The sequence below is a fragment of the Rhea pennata genome, chromosome 6 (assembly GCF_028389875.1).
Source record: "Rhea pennata isolate bPtePen1 chromosome 6, bPtePen1.pri, whole genome shotgun sequence".
In the NCBI taxonomy this organism is placed as follows: Eukaryota; Metazoa; Chordata; class Aves; order Rheiformes; family Rheidae; genus Rhea; species Rhea pennata.
The window spans coordinates 39,019,560-39,041,230 of record NC_084668.1 but is presented as its reverse complement, the minus strand read 5'-3'; the positions used below and the strand labels follow the sequence as shown (position 1 = coordinate 39,041,230).

At 42.0% G+C, this 21,671-nt stretch overlaps 1 protein-coding gene across 1 annotated transcript in view; it reads left to right on the top strand.

Annotated features, from left to right (window-relative positions):
* ABCA12 (ATP binding cassette subfamily A member 12) overlaps window positions 1-21,671 on the top strand; it is an 88,398-nt gene that overhangs the window by 7,251 nt on the left and 59,476 nt on the right. The window contains exons 3-9 of the mRNA XM_062578362.1: window positions 11,379-11,526; window positions 14,175-14,263; window positions 15,655-15,764; window positions 16,558-16,743; window positions 17,540-17,718; window positions 20,676-20,788; window positions 21,550-21,646. Coding sequence (XP_062434346.1) covers window positions 11,379-11,526; window positions 14,175-14,263; window positions 15,655-15,764; window positions 16,558-16,743; window positions 17,540-17,718; window positions 20,676-20,788; window positions 21,550-21,646 — 922 coding nt within the window. The remainder of the gene's footprint in view (window positions 1-11,378; window positions 11,527-14,174; window positions 14,264-15,654; window positions 15,765-16,557; window positions 16,744-17,539; window positions 17,719-20,675; window positions 20,789-21,549; window positions 21,647-21,671) is intronic.

Genomic DNA, 21,671 nt, shown 5'->3' with positions numbered 1-21,671 from the left:
GAGGTAACCTTGCAGAAAACCTTATCTCATGCTTATCTCATGTATTCAAGGCCACAAAATGCGGGGAAATACATGATTTGCCCAATTAAAACCAACTCCTCAAATTTGATATAGTAAGTTCTTCTGAAGGTTGTCTAATAGGCATCTAATAGACTGAGGATTATTTGGAGAAAATATCTAACAAATATCATTTGAGAATGAATAAGTGGTGAGCTCTCCTTCTGAATGTTGCTTACTTTGCAATACGTTTGTGTAGCACCTAATGCAAGGGGAACTAGTGCTGGACTGAACTCCAAAGGCTAGTGACTTGTCAAATAAACATCTCTAGTCAAGAGGATGCTCACAAGAAAACTGAGAACTGCAGAAAAACAAAGAGCTGGAATCCATCTGATATAATTTCCTTCACTAAAAGACATCCAATGTCTAAGTAGGGGGAAAAAAAATTCTCTTATCTAAGTGAGGAAAAAAAAATCTCTCTTCTTTCTCCCAGGGTTCTGTTTGATGTATTTTGAGGTCAGTAGAGAATATTGGCAGGGGAGATGAGAAAAGAGATTTGTCCATCTCTGCAGACCCAGTTCCTGTTATCATCTGAGAGTCTCACTGAACAAACTACCGATCCCATTGTGCCTATCACAGTTGTAGCTTTTGACCTCTTTATTATAGCTCTTATATTTGCTAGAAGATACTGGGATGTGTTTTATGGTGTGCATTTGGAGTAGGAAGTTATGGAGTAGAAGCCAATGAATGGGGTTTGATGGTATCTTCCAGTCTTTTGTGTCTTCATCACCCTGTTTTCTACAGTGAGTAGGGACAAAAATCCCTTTTCATCACTATGGGTTTTTGCGAGGTATGGGAAATGTGCATGAGATACAATCAGGCCCTCAGGGCTCAACCTACTCAGTCTACAGAGAAGCCCAATTACACTCTTTGCTCTAACTAGCACTGTCACACCTTGTCACACCCTCCCCGCCCGCTTTCTTCCTTTTCGGTACTCCTCCTTTCCCCTTCTGTCAGTTTGACCTTATCCTTACTCTCCATAGAAGTTCTCCTGGGTGTGGTTAGTTGTCAGCTTGTCCTGCCACCCGGCTCTTTAGTGCCATGTCGAAGATGAGGTGGAAGCATTGCTGTCCTGTTAGGCCCAAGGCTCTGCTCCCCTTGGCTTTCCAACAGACTGTGCTAGATGGTGGACTGCAAAAGCCATGCCTCATTCATGGATGTTCTTCCTTCATCGTAGAAAGGGAGTCCTAACAATGTGCCCTTAGCTCAAATCTCAAAATATAATAAATTCTTTCTGCCAGGGAATTCCTTGTCTGAACTCTTCTCAGCAAAGCACATCTTACCCTCCACCTCCTGCCCAGAATTTTCAACTAGATTTTATTACTCACATGGAGATGTCTGCATGGTGTATTACATTTAATCAGAGATGCTTGTGTTAGACTCACTAGTAAAGTACTCCACAAGGCTGCTCTTTGCAAAATATCTTAGACTGGAGGAATACTAGGGTAATTAAGCACTAGACCCCTTTCCAGTACCAGCACAGTTGTTTAGGTCTAGTTTTGAGACAGTGCTGCATTGTACAACCCTGGGAGCAGGTACTCATACCCTGCTTGTATTCTTGACTAGAGTGTTCCTGGGAGAGGGTGCAGAATAGGAGGGCGATCTGTGAGGTGTAGCCCATTCAGTCTTGCAGTGGTTGGCAGCTAGGACTTCAGCAGGTCCAGAACTGGTTGGAAAGATCAGTCTGAATCAGGCTGTGGCTTATTGTATCTGCAAAGGAAGCTTCCCTGTGACTTCTGTGCTGGGCGCTATTATATATTAGAGGTAACTGCGGCACAAGTTACCCTGGCCAGGGCAATACTGGAAGAAGAGGTGGGAAGCTGTATAAAATTTAGACAAAGATCAATACAGGTGGTATCAGGGTGCCTACTAGGGACCTTCTAACGTGGTACATTACCCTAGTGCTCGTTGGACAAACATGCTTTTCCAAGCCATTGCTTCTGTTAGCACAGCAGCTCCCCAGCTCTCTGAACATAGTCACATCTGTTGCAGATAACATTCTTCTGCCAGCAGCTGATCCATAGGTTCCCATCTGTTGCAGCCTTGGTTGTTAAAGGCCGTTTCCACATTGTAGCCCCACGCTAAGGAGAGTGCCCTGTGCGGCTGCCAGGTAGCTCCCGGCTGCTCAGAGGAGAGATGTAGCTCAGGTGTGTCAGCTATGCTCTGTGCCCCGTTTCCATGCTTCTAACAGCAAGGTGTCTGGTTGTGACAGGCACAAGGTGTCTGCTCTGCCAAGAGTGTGGCAGGCGGTGCCTGATACCCTCTGTCTCTACCACCCACATACAGTCTCTGTTTGCCCCACTGGCTGCTGTAGCAGTGTACCGGTAGATATTCATGGGCTTCTGCCCGTGGATCAGCACAAGTTGAGTCCTGTAGGGGCTCAGGAGCTCGAACTGCTTTTAGCTCTGACAGCGTCCTGCGTAAATCCCTGTATGTTGTTTTAATGCAGAAACCCTCACACCCAGTAAACAGCCGAAGACCTTAAGCTGGATTATTTCTCCAGGTAAATGATGGCTGTGGCTGTCAGAGGGACATGTGTGAACAGAGGGCAGAGAGCAAGGTGGGCCACACAACTGCCTTCCTCTGAGATACCATGCTGGCAATGAGAAAGCTCTGAAAAGATGCTTGTGTTTTAAAGGAATTTGCTTCAGATTTGGAAAGACTTGAGCTCATCTCTTTGCCCAGCAGTATGGATAAATTAATAGGTTCCCATGCTAATTACAGGGAGTCGAGATGGTGGCTTAGCTGTATTTGGATAAGTCATGGGTATTTATGCGAGGTACAATCCTCCCTGAGGGTTCAACCTACTCCATATACAGACAAGTACTCATCAGATTCCCAGCTCTTCCTCGCAATTTGCCTGCAGTGCAGCAGCTCCACTCCTCCTTTTCCTTTCCACTGCTATTTTTATTTTCCTCCCCTTCTTTTTGGTCAGTTTGCTCCTCTTTCTTCAAAACCAAATTTTGTCTTTATTTGAGTACACTATGATTAGCAAAATAATCTCTTCAGATCCCTCCTTAAGTGTATTTGCTTTGTGTGCATTTTGTTTTATTTCGTCTTGCTGTGCAGCCCTTGTGCTAGGGAGCAGATTGCCCTATAACACTGTTTCACAGAAACATTGCAGAACGGGGTATGAATTATTCTCCACATTTGCTAGAACAAAAAAATACACATTGGCCTCCTTACATATATAAGCAGCTGTGCAGGTCCCTGTGACTTACTCAGGCTTCCATTTAGTTCCAAGACCCACAGACTGTACAGAGCCCTGTGATGTTTCTGGTGCTTTCCATTTTGTGTATCTTTCCCCACCTCCATTTCCTTCTTCAGGCTTCTCCATCTTAAAAGGTGTGACTGAAGGATGTTAAGAATTGGAGACAGGAGCTGCTTGAGTTCCCAGGATTTTTTCTTCCCTCCTGAATTACAACGGGGCCTTGGGGAAGTCACTTAATTCTAATCGTCTTCCTCAAACAAGGCATCTGAATCCATATGCAGGGACTTAAAACCCCAGAATTGTTTTTTCAGAGGTGCTGAGCAGTTCAGCTTGCACTAAAGTAAGCAGTTGTTGGTGTCTGTGTTTACGACAAGGAGGTTGCTTTTGTTTATAAATATGGACAGCAGTGACTACCTGGAGCCACCCAGGACTGAAAGATATTGGTTTAATAAACACAGCTTTGTGCAGTTTCTCCAGAGTCTAGATATGAATTTAGGCTTTTTAGGTTCCTGCTTCTAGCTGGGAAATGTTTTGACTCTATTCAGATTCAGTTTAGGTTCTGTTTGTGGCTGCAGTGCCTCCTACTCGTATAAATAAGAGCAAGCTGGCTTTCCTGCAACAAGACCTGGATAGCCTTGTCTGCATTAAATACTGCTTAGAGAAGACCTGGTGTTTCTCTCGTGGTGTGTTTGTGCTGCAGTCACTGGCATGTCTCTCCACAAGGCAATCAACTTCCAGTATGATCGCCGTCATGCTGTTCCCACTCCATCAGCTCTGCCTCACCGTGTAGACGTTAGCTCTGTCGTTTCCCTGTCTTGACCTGAATTCATAGTATCTCTTGAAAAATTTCCATCTCCCCTCCCTTGTTCTTTGTTTGGTTTGGGTTTTTTTCTCCTCCCTTTAAACCTGTTGTTTTCTCTCACTCCTTTGCAAATTTTAAGCAGTTTTTCTGCTTTTTGTTATCTCTAATCAGTATGTGAACCCAATGCATTCTGATTCAGGTGCTGATTTTTAATTTATTAAATAAGGAGGTGAAGGATGAAGGTTTGTGGGCGAGCAAAACTGGCTTGCCTAGTCCTAATAAGCGTGGAAGTAAGCATGCTATCTACTCTGGGCTAATCTTTTTTGCAGAGCCTGAAATACTAGAGGGAAGAATTAGGCAATATGAAATGCTTCCTCCACTGAGACCACCAACACTGGGAGGAGCTGGGTAGTGCCTTGTCTGTTACTTAGATCCCTCTGTTATAGGCAAACAGTTGAGGAGACTGTGTTACTGAGATACTCAGGAGAAGAAGGGTACCATTACTGTAATGACAAAAAACTTAGACTCTTTAAGCTCACCTTGTTGGACTGAGCTTCTGGCAGGTTGAATCGAAGCCTGGGCTGATGTTTATCCAGAGTCCTGCTAAGCTTTCATTTTGAAAAATAGGAGTGTATGACTTGCAAATCAGGGTAGGTGATATAGCACAGATCACTGTGTGCTGGTGTATGTGTAATAGGTATTCGCAGCATCTTTTACAGTACGTTACGTAATTATTTGCGTGGGGAAAATGAAAGAAAACACAGCTTTGTGTTGAGGGAAAGAGGAGGAAAGAAGGTAAAGGGTAACAGAGCTTAAGCATAATAGAAGGGCAGATTGGGAGTGCGCACGCTTCAGGCGCAGCAATACATGGGCTGGTGCCAGATCATTGTAATTACTGGTGGTGCTGGGTCCAAGCCAATAAGCCCAGCTGACAGTTTTCCCTGTGTTGCATACTGTCCAGACCTGTACTGTTACATTCACAGAGTAGTGTGTTGCACCGTGTGGACTGGAGTTTACTGTGTCCTACCCTGTGACATGGGTCTGCCCTAACATACAACAGTGGTGGGGGCTCCTAGAGGAACAAAAATGACTGTGCTAGGATAGATCCAAAGGGTATTGGGTGTCTTGCAACTTCAGGGTAAGCTCAGGGGGAATCTCTTCTTCCAGTGCAGCCTGTCCAACAGGTGATGGGAGTGGAAGGACAAACCATTAGCTCTGATCCAGCATAGCTCTTAAGTTAAGTATGTGTTTAACACGAAGCCTGAGTAATCCCATTAAAATCAGTAAGACTAATCACTACTGTGCTGTGGGCTTTCAACACGCTGAATAGGATATGGGCTGTACTGCCTGAAACTGTGGCACCTACTGTCCTCACCCTATTTCTGCAACAGCTGTGGGACTGCTGCTGGTGCTGATCTTACAGGTGTGAAAAAGGAAGAGGAAAGGCTTAGCTGGTGTTTGCTTCCTGTTCTTGCTTCCACTAAAGATTTCATTTCTAGGTAACCAGGCATGTGTAGGTGCCTTTCTTAGTCTTCAGGGTCAGACTTAATTTTCAGAGCACGTGAATATTTCTTACAACATCACGGCAATACAAGTGCAACAACAATTAAATATTGTCCTTTCATAAATAAAGGGATAGGCCGACCAGCTTTTTGGGTCATTCTCTGTATGTGTAAGAAATATCCTACTTCAGAATTAATTTTACCCCATAGATACAATTATCAAATCCAGTTTTTTAGTTATCCATAGCCGTAGCACATTGTAATGCTTTCTACGAAAGATAGGCAGTGTGAGTTGTAAAGTTTGAATGCAAAGAAAGCTGGAAATTGGCAACTGCATGCAGATGGCAAACAATTTCAGTCATTAGTGCCATGAATCAGTCATGTTCTTTGTCTTTTTGACTCTGGATTTGTAACAGGACCAAGGAATAAAGTTTCAAGCAATGCTGTACTATTGTGGGAAAGACTTGGAAGGAATTGAGAAGTTCTATATAGACAATGTAGTCAGAAAATCACAGAATGGTTGAGATTGGAAGGGACCTCTGAAGATCATCTAGTCCAACACCCCTGCTCAAGCAAGGTCACCTAAAGCATATTACTCAAAACCCACCTGGATCTGATTCTGTGCATCTCCAGAGAAGGAGACTCCACAACCTCTCTGGGCAGCCTGTTCCAGTGCTCTGACACACTCTCAGTAAAGAAGTTCTTCCTTAGATTTAGGCAGAACTTCCTGTGTTTTAGTCCAATGCTTTGCTTAGGAAGCTGGAAGGAGGAGTCACTGTAGTACTAAATATTTTCATTTTATATTTTGTGGTTTCTTAGATGAATATAAATCACAATTCATGAACAGTCAGAGTTGCCTTTCGGGATTAGACTGCCTGGTACTGCTTAGGGTTGCATGAGAGAGAAAACACACTGGAACATCAAGCACACTTCTCCACTAGAATAATTCTCAAGGGATTGAGGGTTTAAGGTTTCTTGAACCAGAAGCTGAAGAAGTAGAATGCAGGTGGTCATATTTAATAGTCACTGACAAATGTATCTGCTGTGAATTTGTCTAATTCTTTTTTTAAATGAATGTATACTTTTCAGCATACATACAGCCTGTGACACTGAGCTCCACAGTATTTTGACACTTGTGAGAAAAGGTGCTTTTTGCCTTTTGCCTGCTACCTCATGATTTCGTTGGTCTTTTTGTCCCTGTTTTACGAGGGACAATTATTTACTCACCCTTTTCAGTACTGTCATGATTTTATTTGTTTTTCTATCATACTGGTTTTGGCTATCTTTTTTTTTTTTTTTGTCCAGATGAGTCCTCCTTCCTGTGATTTAGCAATGATGGAATGCATTTTTAGTTAAACACAGTACTTTCTATTTATGGGCATTTATCCATAAATGCCTTTAATTCACCAGATGGGAGATTTGAAATTTGTATGGATTTTTTATGAACTAGGGCAAGAATATGGAAGGATTTAATGGGTAAGGTATATGCAGTATGGGAGCTCTGAAAGACACGAGAAACTTTCTCCTGGCCAGAAAGTGATGATAGGACGCTAAACTATGGGTAGGTAGAAAATACGAATCCTCAGCAAAGCTTTTATTATTGATAAAGGAGGAAGAAAATCTGGTTCGTGTGCCTTTATTTAAGAAGTAGCCACTCATAACGGAAATCCTGTACCTTTGTGAATAGGATGGAATATAGATTTTTTGTTTGGCTTTGCAGAATGAATGGCAGAGCTAGATGGAAGCCCTGAAACTAGAAGTATAGTGTGGATGCTAAAGAGAGAAGGAATGCATATATGCTATCTTGAAAACAAAAGAAATGGTGTGTGTAGTTCCATTACATTTAATGGGATTTGTATGTTCAAATGATGAAGCTGCAATATAGTTAGTGCACATCAGAGCAGCAGAGCTGAGACTGGATAATTGAGGAGAAGGAAGGTAATAAGGAGACTGAAGTGAGCTGGTTAATAGTTTACCTGGGAGAGCCTTAGCTGATTTAAACTAGTGTATAACTGATACCAGATGTGGATATGCTCCTATCTTTGTAAGTCATACTCCCTTGTTTCATGCAGAGGAGTGATAAGAAATACAGGAAGCAATAACCTGAAAATGCTAGATGTATTTAGTTTCCTTTGCCCTGGTGTGGATAATAATGGCTGTTATGCTCTCAGTGTTGCCTCTCTTGGCACAGGCAGCCTCACTGATCTCGGTTTGAAGTGAATTGTATTAAGGGCTGCATTCATTGTGCCTTGCCTGCGATCCATTGAAGTCCTCAATTCCTTGAAATGAATGGTTAGACTCAGCTGATTAGAATGCCTGAAACCCCAGCGTGGTGAAAGCAACCAAATCAATGTGGCAAGGTGAACATGTTTCATTTAGATTCGGACATGTCAGTCAGTGTAATGAGATCCTCCAAAGGTATTTGCATCTGTTCCTCACAGAGGGAAAAGCTTAGCAAGTTCATGGTACTGAAGGAGCCACACCAGAGCCAAGGTGTTCTCTGGACATGGCCTCCTCTCCCATCTATTAGTATTGGCGGGAGGGCTGCCTGTTTCTGACTTTATAGTCAGTAGAGATTTCATCAATGCAGGCAGCGGAGTCAAGGCAACAATCCATCTCATCCTGGAGGATAAACCCATATTAGATTTGTGTTCTTGACACAGACCAGAGCACATTTTGGCTATATATCCAGGGTTAAGAATCAGCATAGATCTAATTTACACCAAATGAGAATTTGGCCCACACGTTGTGGATTTTTGTGTCGTGGTCTTTTTTAAAACTTTCTTAATTCTCTAGTTGCTATTAGAGTTGAGGCCTCTTCCAGAAAAGTCCACTCTGTCATCACCACTGCTTTTGTGCCAAGAACATTGTGGAGTTATTTCAGTGCAGAACTGCAGTGACTCAGTGATGGCTCAGGCTCCATGGTTGTAATCAAGTGCCAGCACACTGCTCAACATCTGATGCGAATTGGCACAGCTTCACTGAGTATCTCAGTTGTGTTGGTCCACTGATGTCTTCACAGGCATCATGTTGCCACGATGAGCAGAAGCACTTCCAACTTCAGGTTTTTTTTCCTTCACAGTACCGTGAAGTTCATAAATTCTTGTTCCCTTTATTTTTCAGCCTGCTCTTAATCTTTTGCCTACCTACTAAAAAAAAAAAAAAAAGTTAATCACTGTGTTACACCATACCCCTTGCTTGTGATACAGAAACAGATTGTGTAATTGTTCTTGGTTCAATGTACTGCCCTTTTGAGTCCAATTTTAACGTTTGTCATTGCTGCTTATCTCAAGGAAGTGCCTTCCCCTGCCCTGGATCCAGCAGGATCCCTTGCATAATTCTCTCTGTTAATATCTTGCATCTCTCCAAAGAACAGCGATGCTCCCTGAGCTCCCTATCCTGTGCTTTTCTCTTCCCTCATGCTCAGCGGTAACACAGCTGTAGGTCTGTAGGTCTCCTGAGAGACCCAAGCTTTAAAAGCCACCAAACCCTGGTCCTCCCAGTAAGTGGCCGTTAAGAGGCTGCTGGGCAAGTCCCAGCTGCCCGGCTGTTTACCTCACATTTTAGAGGTATTGTATGTATCTGCCATATGTTTATGTGCCCCCTGGAGACACTCTTTCCCTGTATGAACGTTGTTTGTGACAAAGACAGGAGAATACTGGGACTGAGAGGAACCTCTTCGTGCAGACTAAAGTGAGGCCTACGATAGGTTGCTGGCCCTGGTTGTCACTGGTGGATGTTGATAGCGGTAGAGGGTGTAGCCCTTTCCTTCCCAGTTCTTAGTTCTTACCTGTTTTGCTTCCTTGTGGTTATGCTCTCTGTCCTGAACCCGATGGCTTTTTAGGTCTTTGAAGTTGCGTTTTGATAGAGATGCTGATAAAGTGAAGTCTGTGATGTGCGTGTTTGAATTGGGAGGTGAATCCCTTTCCTTTGTGGAAATGAGAGTACTGAAGATCAGAACGAAGATGAGAGAAAAACGCCAGTATGTGCAAAAAGTGATTTTGCAGGGTTGTAATTGGTGATCTCAAAAGGCAATGGTCTGAGACATGGCAGGGGATATTTACAAAAGGCTGCTTCCAGATTCAAGTGTGCTAGTCTGAAATTTCTCTCATGGGCGGTGGACTAATTACACTCCGAAAACTTTCGTGTGGCACATGGCTTGTTCTTTGGCCTGAGCACCGGAAGGAGTGCCTGTAGGGACAAGAGAGATCTTTTGCAATCCTTGTTCCTCCATGATTACTGGGAGCTGGCTTGACCTGTCATGTAACTCAGGTGGCCTGGAGGATGCAAAAGCTGTTGGGGGAGCTTCCAACAGCCTAGTGTAGACAGAGCTCTAGACATCTCCTCTAGTGGGGTTCATACTTTAACTTTCTGGGGTAATTCTCTGCTGATGTACAAAGGAATCAAAGATGCCCAATATGGGTGCCTTTGACTCTTCCAGGTCTCAGGAGCACCGTGTGCCAAGTTGTTACCTTGCCTGAGGTAGTGTGAACCTCCCACACTAAACCATCAGCATTTGCAGCTTGACCCAGAGCTCTGCGACTGGAGGCTTGAACATCCCCTTTCATGTCTGGCAACCAACACGGTTGTGCACACCCTTGTGACTGCCCATGCTGAGGAAAGCTCAAGAAAGTCAGGAAGTCTCTCTCATTTACGATTTCATAACTGGTTTACCAACAGCCATATCCTCCACATAACACTGCTGCTGCCTTTGGGAATGTCTAATTTTTGACCACTGCTGTAATTAATAAATGTAGTGCAAATGTAGTATCGTCTCATTTGGAGGGGTTAGAGGTAAAGCTGTGCAAGGGCTAGAGTCATAGGTCATCTGTGGAGACTGAGCAGCAAGGTAATCAATTATCCCAAGGCTGCCTGCAGGCTTTTCGAATCTCTGGCTCCTTTCCATAGTAGAAATAATAACCACATCCTTTACCAGGTAATTTTCCAAATGATTATTTTAAATAACATGTTGCTGTGATCCAGTGAAAGAGCTTCAAGATTTATTAGTGTTTGTCACTGAGAGGAAGAGCAGAAAGTGAACTCTCTGACGGGTGGTAAGCAGCACAGGGCAAGTGGCACAGGAAACACTGAAGTCTAATTGCTCAAGTCTTCCCTCTCCTTCCAGAAATTGGAGACAGGGACATACATCTCACCCCTTAGTGCTGGCTGCCAGCACCATAGGTCACCAAGCAGATGGCACTGGAGCCGCTCTGTGATGGCAGGAGACACAGGGGGAGCGGTGACAGATTGCGCCTCTCCCTTCCCTGGGCAGATCTGCATAAACTTTTCAGCAAAGAAGGTCGTCTGATGATGGTTCCATTGCCCTTCCTGTGGTAAAAGCTGAGTCCTGTTTTAATAGCCTAGCTTGAAACTGAAGCTTGTGGCTTTGCACAGAGGATGGTCCAACCAAATTTTGGTGCTTCAGGTTAGTCTGGCCATGCATCCAATTAAAAAATAAACAAAATAGGACATGTAAATCTTAGGATGCTTTTGTCATTTCCTGCCTGTTTCCATCCATTTTAGTAAAGATGTCTGCTGTTGCTTTGAGACTGACAAGTATCTTCTTACAAATAAATGACCTGATACTTTATTAAGTACCCTTTCATGGCTCTGTCAGTGTTGGGGCCTTCTGTTGGAATTTGGGAACTGATGCTGCAGGGATGGAGTAAAGGAACCTCAGTGAAACTGAGAATCAAACCTATGCCTTGGAAGAAGAAAATAACACATACTGATAGAAATGTGTGGCAACAGAACACACATCCATATCACAATAATGGCATTTTCTTTCTTCTCTCTCTTCCTCCAGGTTATCTTGCACCCCGAAACCTTCCTAGTGCAGGCTTCTTCCCATTCCTGCAAACTGTGCTTTGTGATTCAGATGCCAGATGTAAAGGAACACCGTATACACCAGAAGATCTGCTGCCGAGACTTAATGGCATCTCATCTCTCAGACTGTAAGGGAATCTGAATGATTCTGGTATTACAAGCTGTAGAGTAAGACTTGCTTTGATATGGAGGGAGCAGCCATGTATGTGTGTTTTTTCCTCAACAGAGTGGTCTCAGATACTTGAGCACTTAAAAATGAGAATATGGGGCACAACACTGGATGCTTTAAAAATGTTTGTGTTAAGGATAGCTATGAGTCAGGCTCTTTAGAAGAGGTTTTTATTCCCCAAGCAAGATGCTTCTGAAGAACCAGACTTCTCAAATCAGAGTGAAGATACTTCTTTGCATGATTAGGAGTCAGATCTTTAGGAGCATCCGTCAGTAAAGCTGCACTGAGAGCAGCCCAGTGTGCTGCCCATGGCTATTGGTTCGGGACACTTTGGTTAGACGTGGCAAATGTCCGCAAACAGCTCTTGCTTTAGAGATACATTTATGCTGGAGCAACTGCTCTTTTAGTAAAGCATTCAGACCCCAGCCAAAATGGGAGAAATGGGGATCTTCTCTGCTAGAGAAGATATAACATAGAGGCAAATGAAAATGAAGAAACATGCTCCTGAGAGCAGTAACTGTAGGTTTACAGAGTGGAGCTGGTTGGGAATTTTTTGCTGGAATGCTTTTTTTTTTGAAATTAAAATGTTTAGTGGATGCATTTCAATCTAAGTGATGTTCCAGTGGAAGCCAAGTAACATTTACTCTGAGACATGCCAGCCAGGAGTGCCTCTGCATCCTGGCTGCCTGACTCTGGCAGGCCACTGGGGAACATGGTGCTCTAAGGCCTGGCTGGTTGTTAGAGAACTGAAGATCTTGGTATGTCACAGTCAAGATCCCAGGTTCCTCATCCTTGCTTTCAGATGGGAGGCTGCTCCAGAGTGGCTATTTCAGAGCCTCAGAATCCTTCTCGGCCAGACTTTGAATCTGAAGGGCTTCAGCTAGGCCACAAGCCTGAGAGCCCATCAGACAGGATGGAGGGAGCCTGGGTTGGTGATTCCGTTTTAGTCTATGCAAAGGGACTGGTATTTCTTGGGGCAAGTTGATAGTCGTTAAGTCTCTGTGGGTTAGAAGGAACCTAGATGACTAAATGTATGGATGACTAAATTTATGCAAGTTGAATCCTAACCAAATTCAGGATCACACAGCAGAAGAGAGCAGAGCCATACAGAGACTGGATCCCTGGATTCCTAGCTCTTCAGTCGCTTACTCATTGTCATTGTTTTCCCTGGGCATGTTAATTTGGGGCCTTGAAATGAAGAAATGGGAACCTTCAGTGCTAAAGCTGGAAGTCTTCCATGGACTTCAATGGCTGTAAATCTTCCTTGCTTTCTGCTTCTGGTTTGCATGCAGCTGCTTTGGAAATAACTGTTTTTGATGGCTGAAAAATCAAAGAGTTTTTCTAAATTATAACTCAAGTCATATGATTCATTAATAAGCATCATGACCACTGCTGATGCTAGAAGTTAGCTATGTAAAGTATCACACAACTATGTGAATATATGTACACTTACAAGGTCAATGGTAGTCTTAAAAATATGTTGTATTCTAAAAGAAAAAGAAGCTGCGTTTAAGTAACCAGATCAAACTTCTAGTGCTAAGGCTGGAGATCTTGTGCTGTATCCTATGTAGCAGGGTACAGCAGAGTATAAAACCTCTGCAGAAGGCTGGCTGGGCAAGAGAAGGCTCCAGAAGCCAATGTGAATAGACTCAACTCTCTTACATGAGCAGAACCAGCCAGGGTGAATTTATCATAAATGTAAAATATTTTATCTGTTACCTTTTATCATCTGGAGACATTAATGCATAGTATTATAGAGTTTGCAATATTCAGCTAATAACACAGTATTTTATTCCCCCATTGTGCAAATCACGGAAGCTCTTATTAAACAATTTTTAACATGTCCTAAAATTGTTTCTTATCAGTGGTCAGCAGAGAAAATGGGCAAGATTCTCATCTTTGGTTCTATTTCCCAGAAGCATGTACTGAGGAGTGCAAAATGTGGCCATTTTAGATTTCCCTGAATAGAAAGGAACTGAAGTACAAAAACTTAGCACAAAAGCAACATCTTCCATCCTTACTGTTCCCTTGAAGTGAAATGTTTGGGAAGGATGAAGTAAAGTGCTGATGTCTTAAAGGATTTCTCAGTACAGGCACGCAGCCTGCTGTTCTAGCATAGAGCAGTCTCAGTTTATGTCAAGACCTCTCTGCTCAGCCAGATTATCCTTAACAGTGCCTTGAAGATCTGCACTGTTTTTTTTGCTGAGCCTGTGTCAGTGGAGGACAGAATATGACCTGATAAAATGAGATGGTCTTTGCAGAACTGGGAATTTGTTTAAGATTACACGACATACACATTTATCAAACCTTACCTGTCTCTGGTGGGTTGAAAGGTTTGTCACTGGAGAGGCATCAGGCATGAATGCAGTCCTCTCCATCTCTTTAGTATCTGAGAGCACTGCAGTGCTTTACCCCCAAATGCACAGCAGTCCTGTAGAAGAAACCAAATTTCTGGCCAAGTCAGATTTCAATACACCACTTCTGAAATCCTGCTGTAGACCCATCCTGAGTCACGTAGTAGTTGAACACAGGCTTCATCGTAAGAAATTCTGAGTTATTAAAAGTCTCTTTATTTTTTCTCCCTCTCACCCTTTTTTTTTTCCCCAGTAAGCGGAGGAGATCAACTAATGTGGGCAAGGACAGCCACCCATCATTACAGAGTGCTGAGGTTCCTAAAAGCAAGAACACTGCGTTGGGTAGGTTATTCAGTGCTGCTTGCAGAAGGCTGATCTTTTAAAGGCTTTCAAAGGCTGATCCTTTGAAGCTGTCTGGACAGAGATGCGATTCTTCGAGCACTTCTAAAATGATTTGTGTGTTCTTCACAGACACGTGACCATGTCCATGGCATTAGTATAAATTCTTGAGAATAATTACAAGTAGCTGTCTGTAAAAAAAGACCTGGAATTTGGCCAAGAAACTGGGATTAAAGTGCTGTGCTTCACAGGAGCGATATGAGATCACAGACTGTTTGGACGTTAATTAAAGACCTGGCTATTTATGGAATGTTGCCTTTTTATTGCCCACAAATTGTCCATAAACAGCTTATTATTTTTTTCAGATGTATTTCTTATTCACAATTATCGAGAAAATAAGTCGTCTTCTGTACCACAGTGGATATTTATTGTTGGTGGTGTTCTCTGATGTGTTTCTTTTTCCTGAAGGAGCTTTCAGACTTAAATTTTTGGAAAATCATTACAGTTATTATTTATTGATGGTAATGGCTAGTACTGTCCGCAAGCCCTCATGACGGATAGTCATTTCTCCAGGGAGCTCACAATCAAATGAAGGATTACAAATTTGCATTCTGTGACTGTTCTGCCCGAGCCATTCACTGTTTCAATTAGCATTCCTGCCAGTGCAGTCGCTCTTCGGTGTTTGGGCAGAGAAAGACAGCATGTGAAAGGGTCAAAGCCGAGGAATGAAAAAAAAAAAAAAAAAAAAAAGCAGTGACTAGCTTGCTTATTTTGGTGGACATGGATGGTCCAGAAGGAACTCAGTTATGCCTCTTATTTGAAAGAAGAAAAAATCATAGTCTCAGCTGGTGCAAACTGGCATAGCTCCTTTGGTTCCAGTGAGCTGCGTTGTTCTGAGAATATGACTCAGTGCGAACGTTGGCTTTGGTGTGTGTCAGCTGGGGACCTGGCAGTGTTGCCTCTGTGCATAGCGGGCAGCAGTGCTCTGAGTCTGTGTTGGGGCTGTTTCTGAATGACAAGTGCCCCTCCCCACCCCAATGCCAAAGACACCTGGAGAGCGCTCCTTTGCAGGGCTGTCTACTCGAGCAAGACTGCCAATGTTTCTCCTAGCATGGAGGAGTTGCAGGACTGGAGAAATTGTTTAACTACAACCAGATAGTTAAATGCCTTTGATTTTAAAAAGTTACAGAAATAGTTTAATCCAAGATTTGATTACATCAGAAAAAAACCTTAAGTAGGTAATTACAGGATGCTGTTGGCTGTGCCTTTGGAGACAGGTTAATGATGGCATACCCAAAGCTGTAGTCAGTTAGCTATCTTGTGTAATGGTATGATGTAGCAAAGAGGTTAAAAATCATCAAGTAAAATCTAATGTTTCAAACTTAATATTGCAGCATTTGGGGATTTGGTATCTCTTGGAGAAAGCACCTTTCAGAATATTTCATCACCATCCAACTTGACGTCCAGCATCAACACGTTCAACAGAATCCTCCATTTTGGAAAGGTAATATCTGAATTTGCCTAATAGCTGTGTCTGAGCATTTATGTTTTGTCACATTTAAAGAGTTAAAAGAGCCCGTAGTACCCACATGCAGCTTTTATGGCTTTAGGATCTCCTCTATTATTCTCTCCTGTATCCCCTATATTGTGCTTTATTTGGAGAAGAAGAAAACCATTGTTATAGGCAGGCTTTTAAGCACCATGGTGAATTTATTATCCTCTAAGCAGAAACCAGATATACCAGACACTTGGAGACATGATACTATGAATGATCAAATACTGGGATATTTTGCTCAAAACTTGTCTGTAAGTTAAGGCGGCGAGCTATTCCAGAATGTTTAGAGCACATTTTCTCTCATGTGAAATTAAAGATGTGATGTTACAGGCTTTGCCATTGAATTCATTATTTGCCCACAGTGCTCATGGAGTGATATCAGAGGCACTGTGTATTTATTGCATAGGTAATTGAATAACTGTAGGAACAACTCCTTTGTAACATATAATGGACACTAGTATGCTAGGAGTGTTTGCCACTAATGGGTAGATTAACAAATATCTGAAATATGCTTGTTTTCATTTTAACACCTACAATTACATACACATTTCTCTTTACACATGAGGCATTTCAGGGATTTCAGTGATGTTGTTCACCTCTTAAAATTCTGTATGTGCTGAGGTAAGGATGGTGTTTTTTAGATGTCACTACTATCCCTTAAAAGTGTCTCATCACTATATTTAAAACCATCCCAGACAGAATATTATTTTAAAGCTAGCATCTAACGTTGTCTTTCTTTTAGAGTCAGACCCAATATTCAACGGCAGCAAATCTCAAAGTCATTCTATGTGAGGTCTTGTCACGCTATACAACACGTCCTGGTCTCACTGAAGGGAAGATGGCAGCCAGTATCCATAGGACATTCTGCTTTACCAACTTGTCTCTTTTAGAATCATTTACCCAAGAGTTCAGAAATCAGCTGTCTCAGGTGGGTATCTGGGATCTTTCCTAACATCTGCAGATATTGACTGTGATAGTTCCCACACTTTATGGCAGATTTGGGGAGGTGGAATGTGACCTCGTATGACTAGGAGTAACTAATTTCTACACCAAAGTTCTTATGAGGCTGAGCTAATTCTTGTGAATGAGATTAACCCAAACACCTTAGAATTGAGCAAATAGCTCTTGAGAAAGGTCAGGGATAGCCAGACATCAGCTAGTGTCCATTGAGTGTTCCTTGCCATGCCTATTTTTTTTCTCTCCTTTATTTGCCTTCCTGCAGTGACAAGTAGATAGAACAGTGTGAGAATGTGGCATAAATAAGAATATTTAAAGCTAGGGGAGGCAATAAATTTCTCCCTGTATTACATCAGCGGTATAACTTCATCAAATAATTCCTGTGTCTGATCCAGCGACTCACGACTGGAGCAATACTTCTCTTTGGAGAGCTATATAATTAAAGCAAATGGATCCTTTAAAAGCAATGCTGCTTTTTTTGCCAGGATGAGGGCTGATACTCATTTTTCTTATATTCAGAATCTTTAAACTACTGAGGATGTTTTGAATCTTAGGGCTTATCTATACAAAAAGTTTATTTTACAGCCATCTAGAATGTGAAGGTAAAGCAAGTCGCTCTGTCCGTTATCGTCTGTCACTAGAGTCCTTTGAACCTATTGTTTATTGGATTGTGTGCAAGTGCAGTGCAGGCTGAAAAACCTGGAAAGACTCATTGGCAACGAGGGCTCTTATGCTTAAATAATTTCTTATGTTGTTATTTTTTTAAGGTGCGATTCAACCCCCAATACCAGGCAGTGTTTGTCAATGAAATGGTCTCGTTTCTATTGCTCATCTCTGAAGTGCAGAATGACACCTCTTTGTGGCATCTTCTTTTGTTGGCTCCAGAGGTGTTTCAGGACAGCATGCAGCTGCAAGACATACTTGATTACCTTCAGAATGCAAGCAGGTAAGAAGGCAGAAAATGCCAGGAGGGACACTGAAAGCCTGATGGGTTTGTGTATCGAACACGGAAGACAGGTCAGCTCTCATCAGCAGGAAAGATGTTAGCTGAAAAATATGACTTGTTAGGTGGTACAGCTCCATACTAATGTCTCTCTGAAGGTCTCTACAATGAGCAGCATTTTGTCTTTCAGTGACTCTTTTGTCGCTTTTAAAACAGGAGCTTCGCTGTGAGCCTTTAAATGTCTTCTAGGCTACTTTGAGGCATTGTCTTGTGTGTGTGCAGGTTGGAAGGCTGACGGGCAGCAGCCCTTGCCTTTGGTTGAAGAAGAGGCCTCCTTGTTGGATAATTGTTCTGCCAAAGACAGCAGCTGACCACTTCCTTCCAGAAAACCTCACAGCCAAATTCAAGTTACTTTGAACACCTCAAGTATTTGTAGGGGAGCCAGAAATTCACTTTAAAAGAAATTTATTACCTGGTTTACAGCCTTTTTATCCTTTTAAATTTGTCCCAAGAAAGCAGAGAAGAGAGAGACTCTAGTTCTTAGCATATGGGGCTTTGAATATGTGCGACTTTAAGGAGAAGAAAATACCAGTTACGTTCTTGCTCAGTGTTTTTATGAAAAATGTAGCTGGCTGAGCTCTGAACTAATTGACTGTGCTGAAATATTTGATATATATTTGCAGCTAGGATAGTGAAAGCTCTTCTACAGAGGGCTTAGCCTTGTAAACTCCCTCTCTTAGTCTATAATTGAGTTAAATTCTCACTGTTCTCTGAAAGACTTGAGTTACCTAGGAGATTGGATGAATCTGTCCTGAATCGTCTATTGACTCTATGATTTAAGGTGCCAGAAATTATTCTGGATAGTCCACTTATTACAATACATGGAGGAAAACTAGACATCAACTTTTTCCTTTTTTTCTTCTTTTTTTCTTTTTTTTTCTTTCTTTTTTTTTTTTTTTTTTGCTAAAAGAAGGCCTTAACAAGCAGTTGGACAAAGGTGCAAGAAGTGGTTGTAGAAGCTTTGCCACTCTGATTACAACCAGGCTTGGAGGAACTCACTTTTCATCATTGGCATGTTGCTAAGGCATTTAAAACCCATACTGTTAGTATCTAGGTAATTTGCCATCCTGCACTGAGAAAAAGATTTGTGATATCTGATGTTCCTATTCTTAAAGAAGTCAGTATCAATGTGGCAAGAATTTTGATTTTGTTTTGTCCCTTCTACCATTTCAGTCACAGAATTATCGCATTCGTCCACGTTCACTGGCTTGTAGAATCAAGCCTGAAAACTCGCACTGTTTGACTGCCCAGGAAGAATTAATATTTACTCTATTGCTCTGCTTTACTCTTCAGCTGCAGAGCTGGGCAAGTTATCATAGGCACAACAAATAGCCACGGAGAATTTCCTCACCAGAGCTGCAGTGCTTTTTTGCCTAGCATGTGGCAGCGTAAACACATGAGTAAACAGTTATTGCAAAGAGATTGCACAAACAGTATTTTTAATGATGCTTACAAAATCACATCTCAGCTAGCCAGGCTGTGTCTTTTACAGAGACAGTACTGACCTCCTAAAGAAATACTGCAGATAGATTTTTTTTTAGTAGTAAAACAAAGATGCAGAAGAAAAGAACTTTTGCTCACTGTGACATCCATATTAACCATGTAATAAGTGGGAACACTGCAGCACAATAGTGATTTCAAAGTCATGACTTCTACAAAAAGTTTAGGAGCAAATTTTATTACTCACGCAAGCCTGATTTACAGGCAGAACTCACAAATGCTGTTGTTAGTTGCTTTAAAATAAATTTAAGATGATGATAAAATAAATTTAAGCTGATAAGCTTGTAAGCTGGGCTTGCTCTCTAAAGCATGTATCTGCAAAAGTCCTAGAGAGACTGAAATAGAAGGGCAACAGCAACATTTGTTTCCATGTTTGTTACCTTCTGGTCTGTATAATTTGCATCCACTTCTGACAAGCATATGCCTCCTTTCTCCCTGGTTGTGCCATTGCTTAGCTAAATGTGTATGGTTTGTAACAGCAGCTTCTTCCCTCTCTGAGACTCTAGCTAACAAGCGCCTCTGCTGAATGAAACTGGTGAGCACTGAGTCCATAAAATCTGCATGGAGACATTATGTTAAATGTGGAGAAAAGAGATCCTTAGTGCTCTGTTCTTACCAGCAGTCTGTTCCCACAAATCACTATGTATTTACTCCTGCTGCTGACATCAGCTCAGCTAGGTGCTTTGTGTATCACGTGCAGAACTTCAGGCAGGCAAGGGACTGTGCATTTCATGGTGACCCTATATCTACAGTGAAGAGCTTCTTTTTATATAGCAGAAACAAAAGAGAATAATAATCTCCACGAACTTTTCAATAACCTGATACAGTAAGCCAGATAATCAGCTTCTTCTTTTCTAAGATTGAAAAACATCCCTTGCCTCCCTGTCAGCCTGGATATTACGATACAAAAGAAGAAAGAAGGGGAATCTGAAATAGTAACAGTTATTTGTGATTGCTTATTCCGTCCACAGATCTTGTGTCCTAGAGATCCCTGCTCTCCCTGGAGCCTTGTCTGCTCTGCTGCTTGGTTTCTTTTAGGAGGAGGTTCAGCCCCAGGAATGAATCACCAGGATGGCACATCACTTGGGTGTTTTCTAAGCCCCATTTTGATGGTTTAAATGACACCTAGGTTTTGCATGAACCTTTGAGTAACTATATTGCATGAGTACAACACATATGCTTCTGCCAATATTACCACCATGGCTTTCCTTCAGAACCCTTTGTGTTTGTGGTTTGTGCAAGAGCAAACAAATAATTAAGAGTGGGATAATATCTTGTCTGTCAGATATTTTAAGAATGATAGGCTGCACTCCAACCACTTCCTACTTGAACATTTGTTTTATTTCCTCTCGTAAACCCGGAACCACGATTTATTTTCATTGTTTTTTTCCCCCCTTTAGTATTGTGCTGGCAGCTCAAAATGTCTCTGCATTGTTTGTGACTGAAGATAGATTCAGAACTGTTCAAAACAGGGTTACAGATCCTCTATTTTCCTTGAACTGCTCGGAGCAAGGTAAGATTCCTCTGCATAGTCATACCTGTTCTGAAAACGTGTGGTGCTGAGGAGAAGCAAGCTGCAAGTTAATGAGTAATCATACTGACTCCATATTGTTCATGGCTGGGCATAGTAGATTCTCCTTTCAAATTTTAACAAACGTGAGTAAAATACCTCATTTCAAATGGAGAAATAAAAAGCATGATTTTGTCACTAGCCAGTGAATTAATGTGAGTTGCAGTCTCAGTGGTGCTTTTTTTTTTTTTTTTTTTTTTTTTTTTGTGTCTGTCAAAAGCAGCCTCCAGTTGTAGGTTCTGTTGAGCTCGCCTGACGGCCTCACAGTAGGGACTGAAGCTGCACAGCAGGCTACGTATATCAAAGTTAGTTATTCTACTTACCCCCTTCAGCTTACAGCAAAGGCAGAACCCTAGACATCAGTCTCCAACTGCAAAGGTGCAACGTGTAAAGATTATAAGGACAGATTGGTAAATTAAAACAAAATTAAAGCAAAAGAACAACTCCATTAGCACCCAGATGGTAGGGGCACTGAGCTGTTCCTGGGATGCAAAATCATTTCTACAGCAGCAGGTAGCATCCTGATTTCCTACTGAAGGCTCTGGAGAGTTACACCCCCAAAGAGCAGCAAGTTTCTAACCATGATCTTATGTCCTGTCCTAGGAGCCTAACTTCAGACATGCAGGTTTTCAATGACAGTTTTGTCACGTCATTCCTTTCAGTTTCCAAACTGATATTCTTATTTTTTTAAATATTTCATGTAGGTAAAGAAAAAGATTTGGTGACCAGAGAAATTTGTAATCTCTTTGTTAACTGGAAAGACAATCAGACTTTAGTATCTGATATGGAGGAAGTTCTGAGGTAAGATGCTATATGAAGGGATATT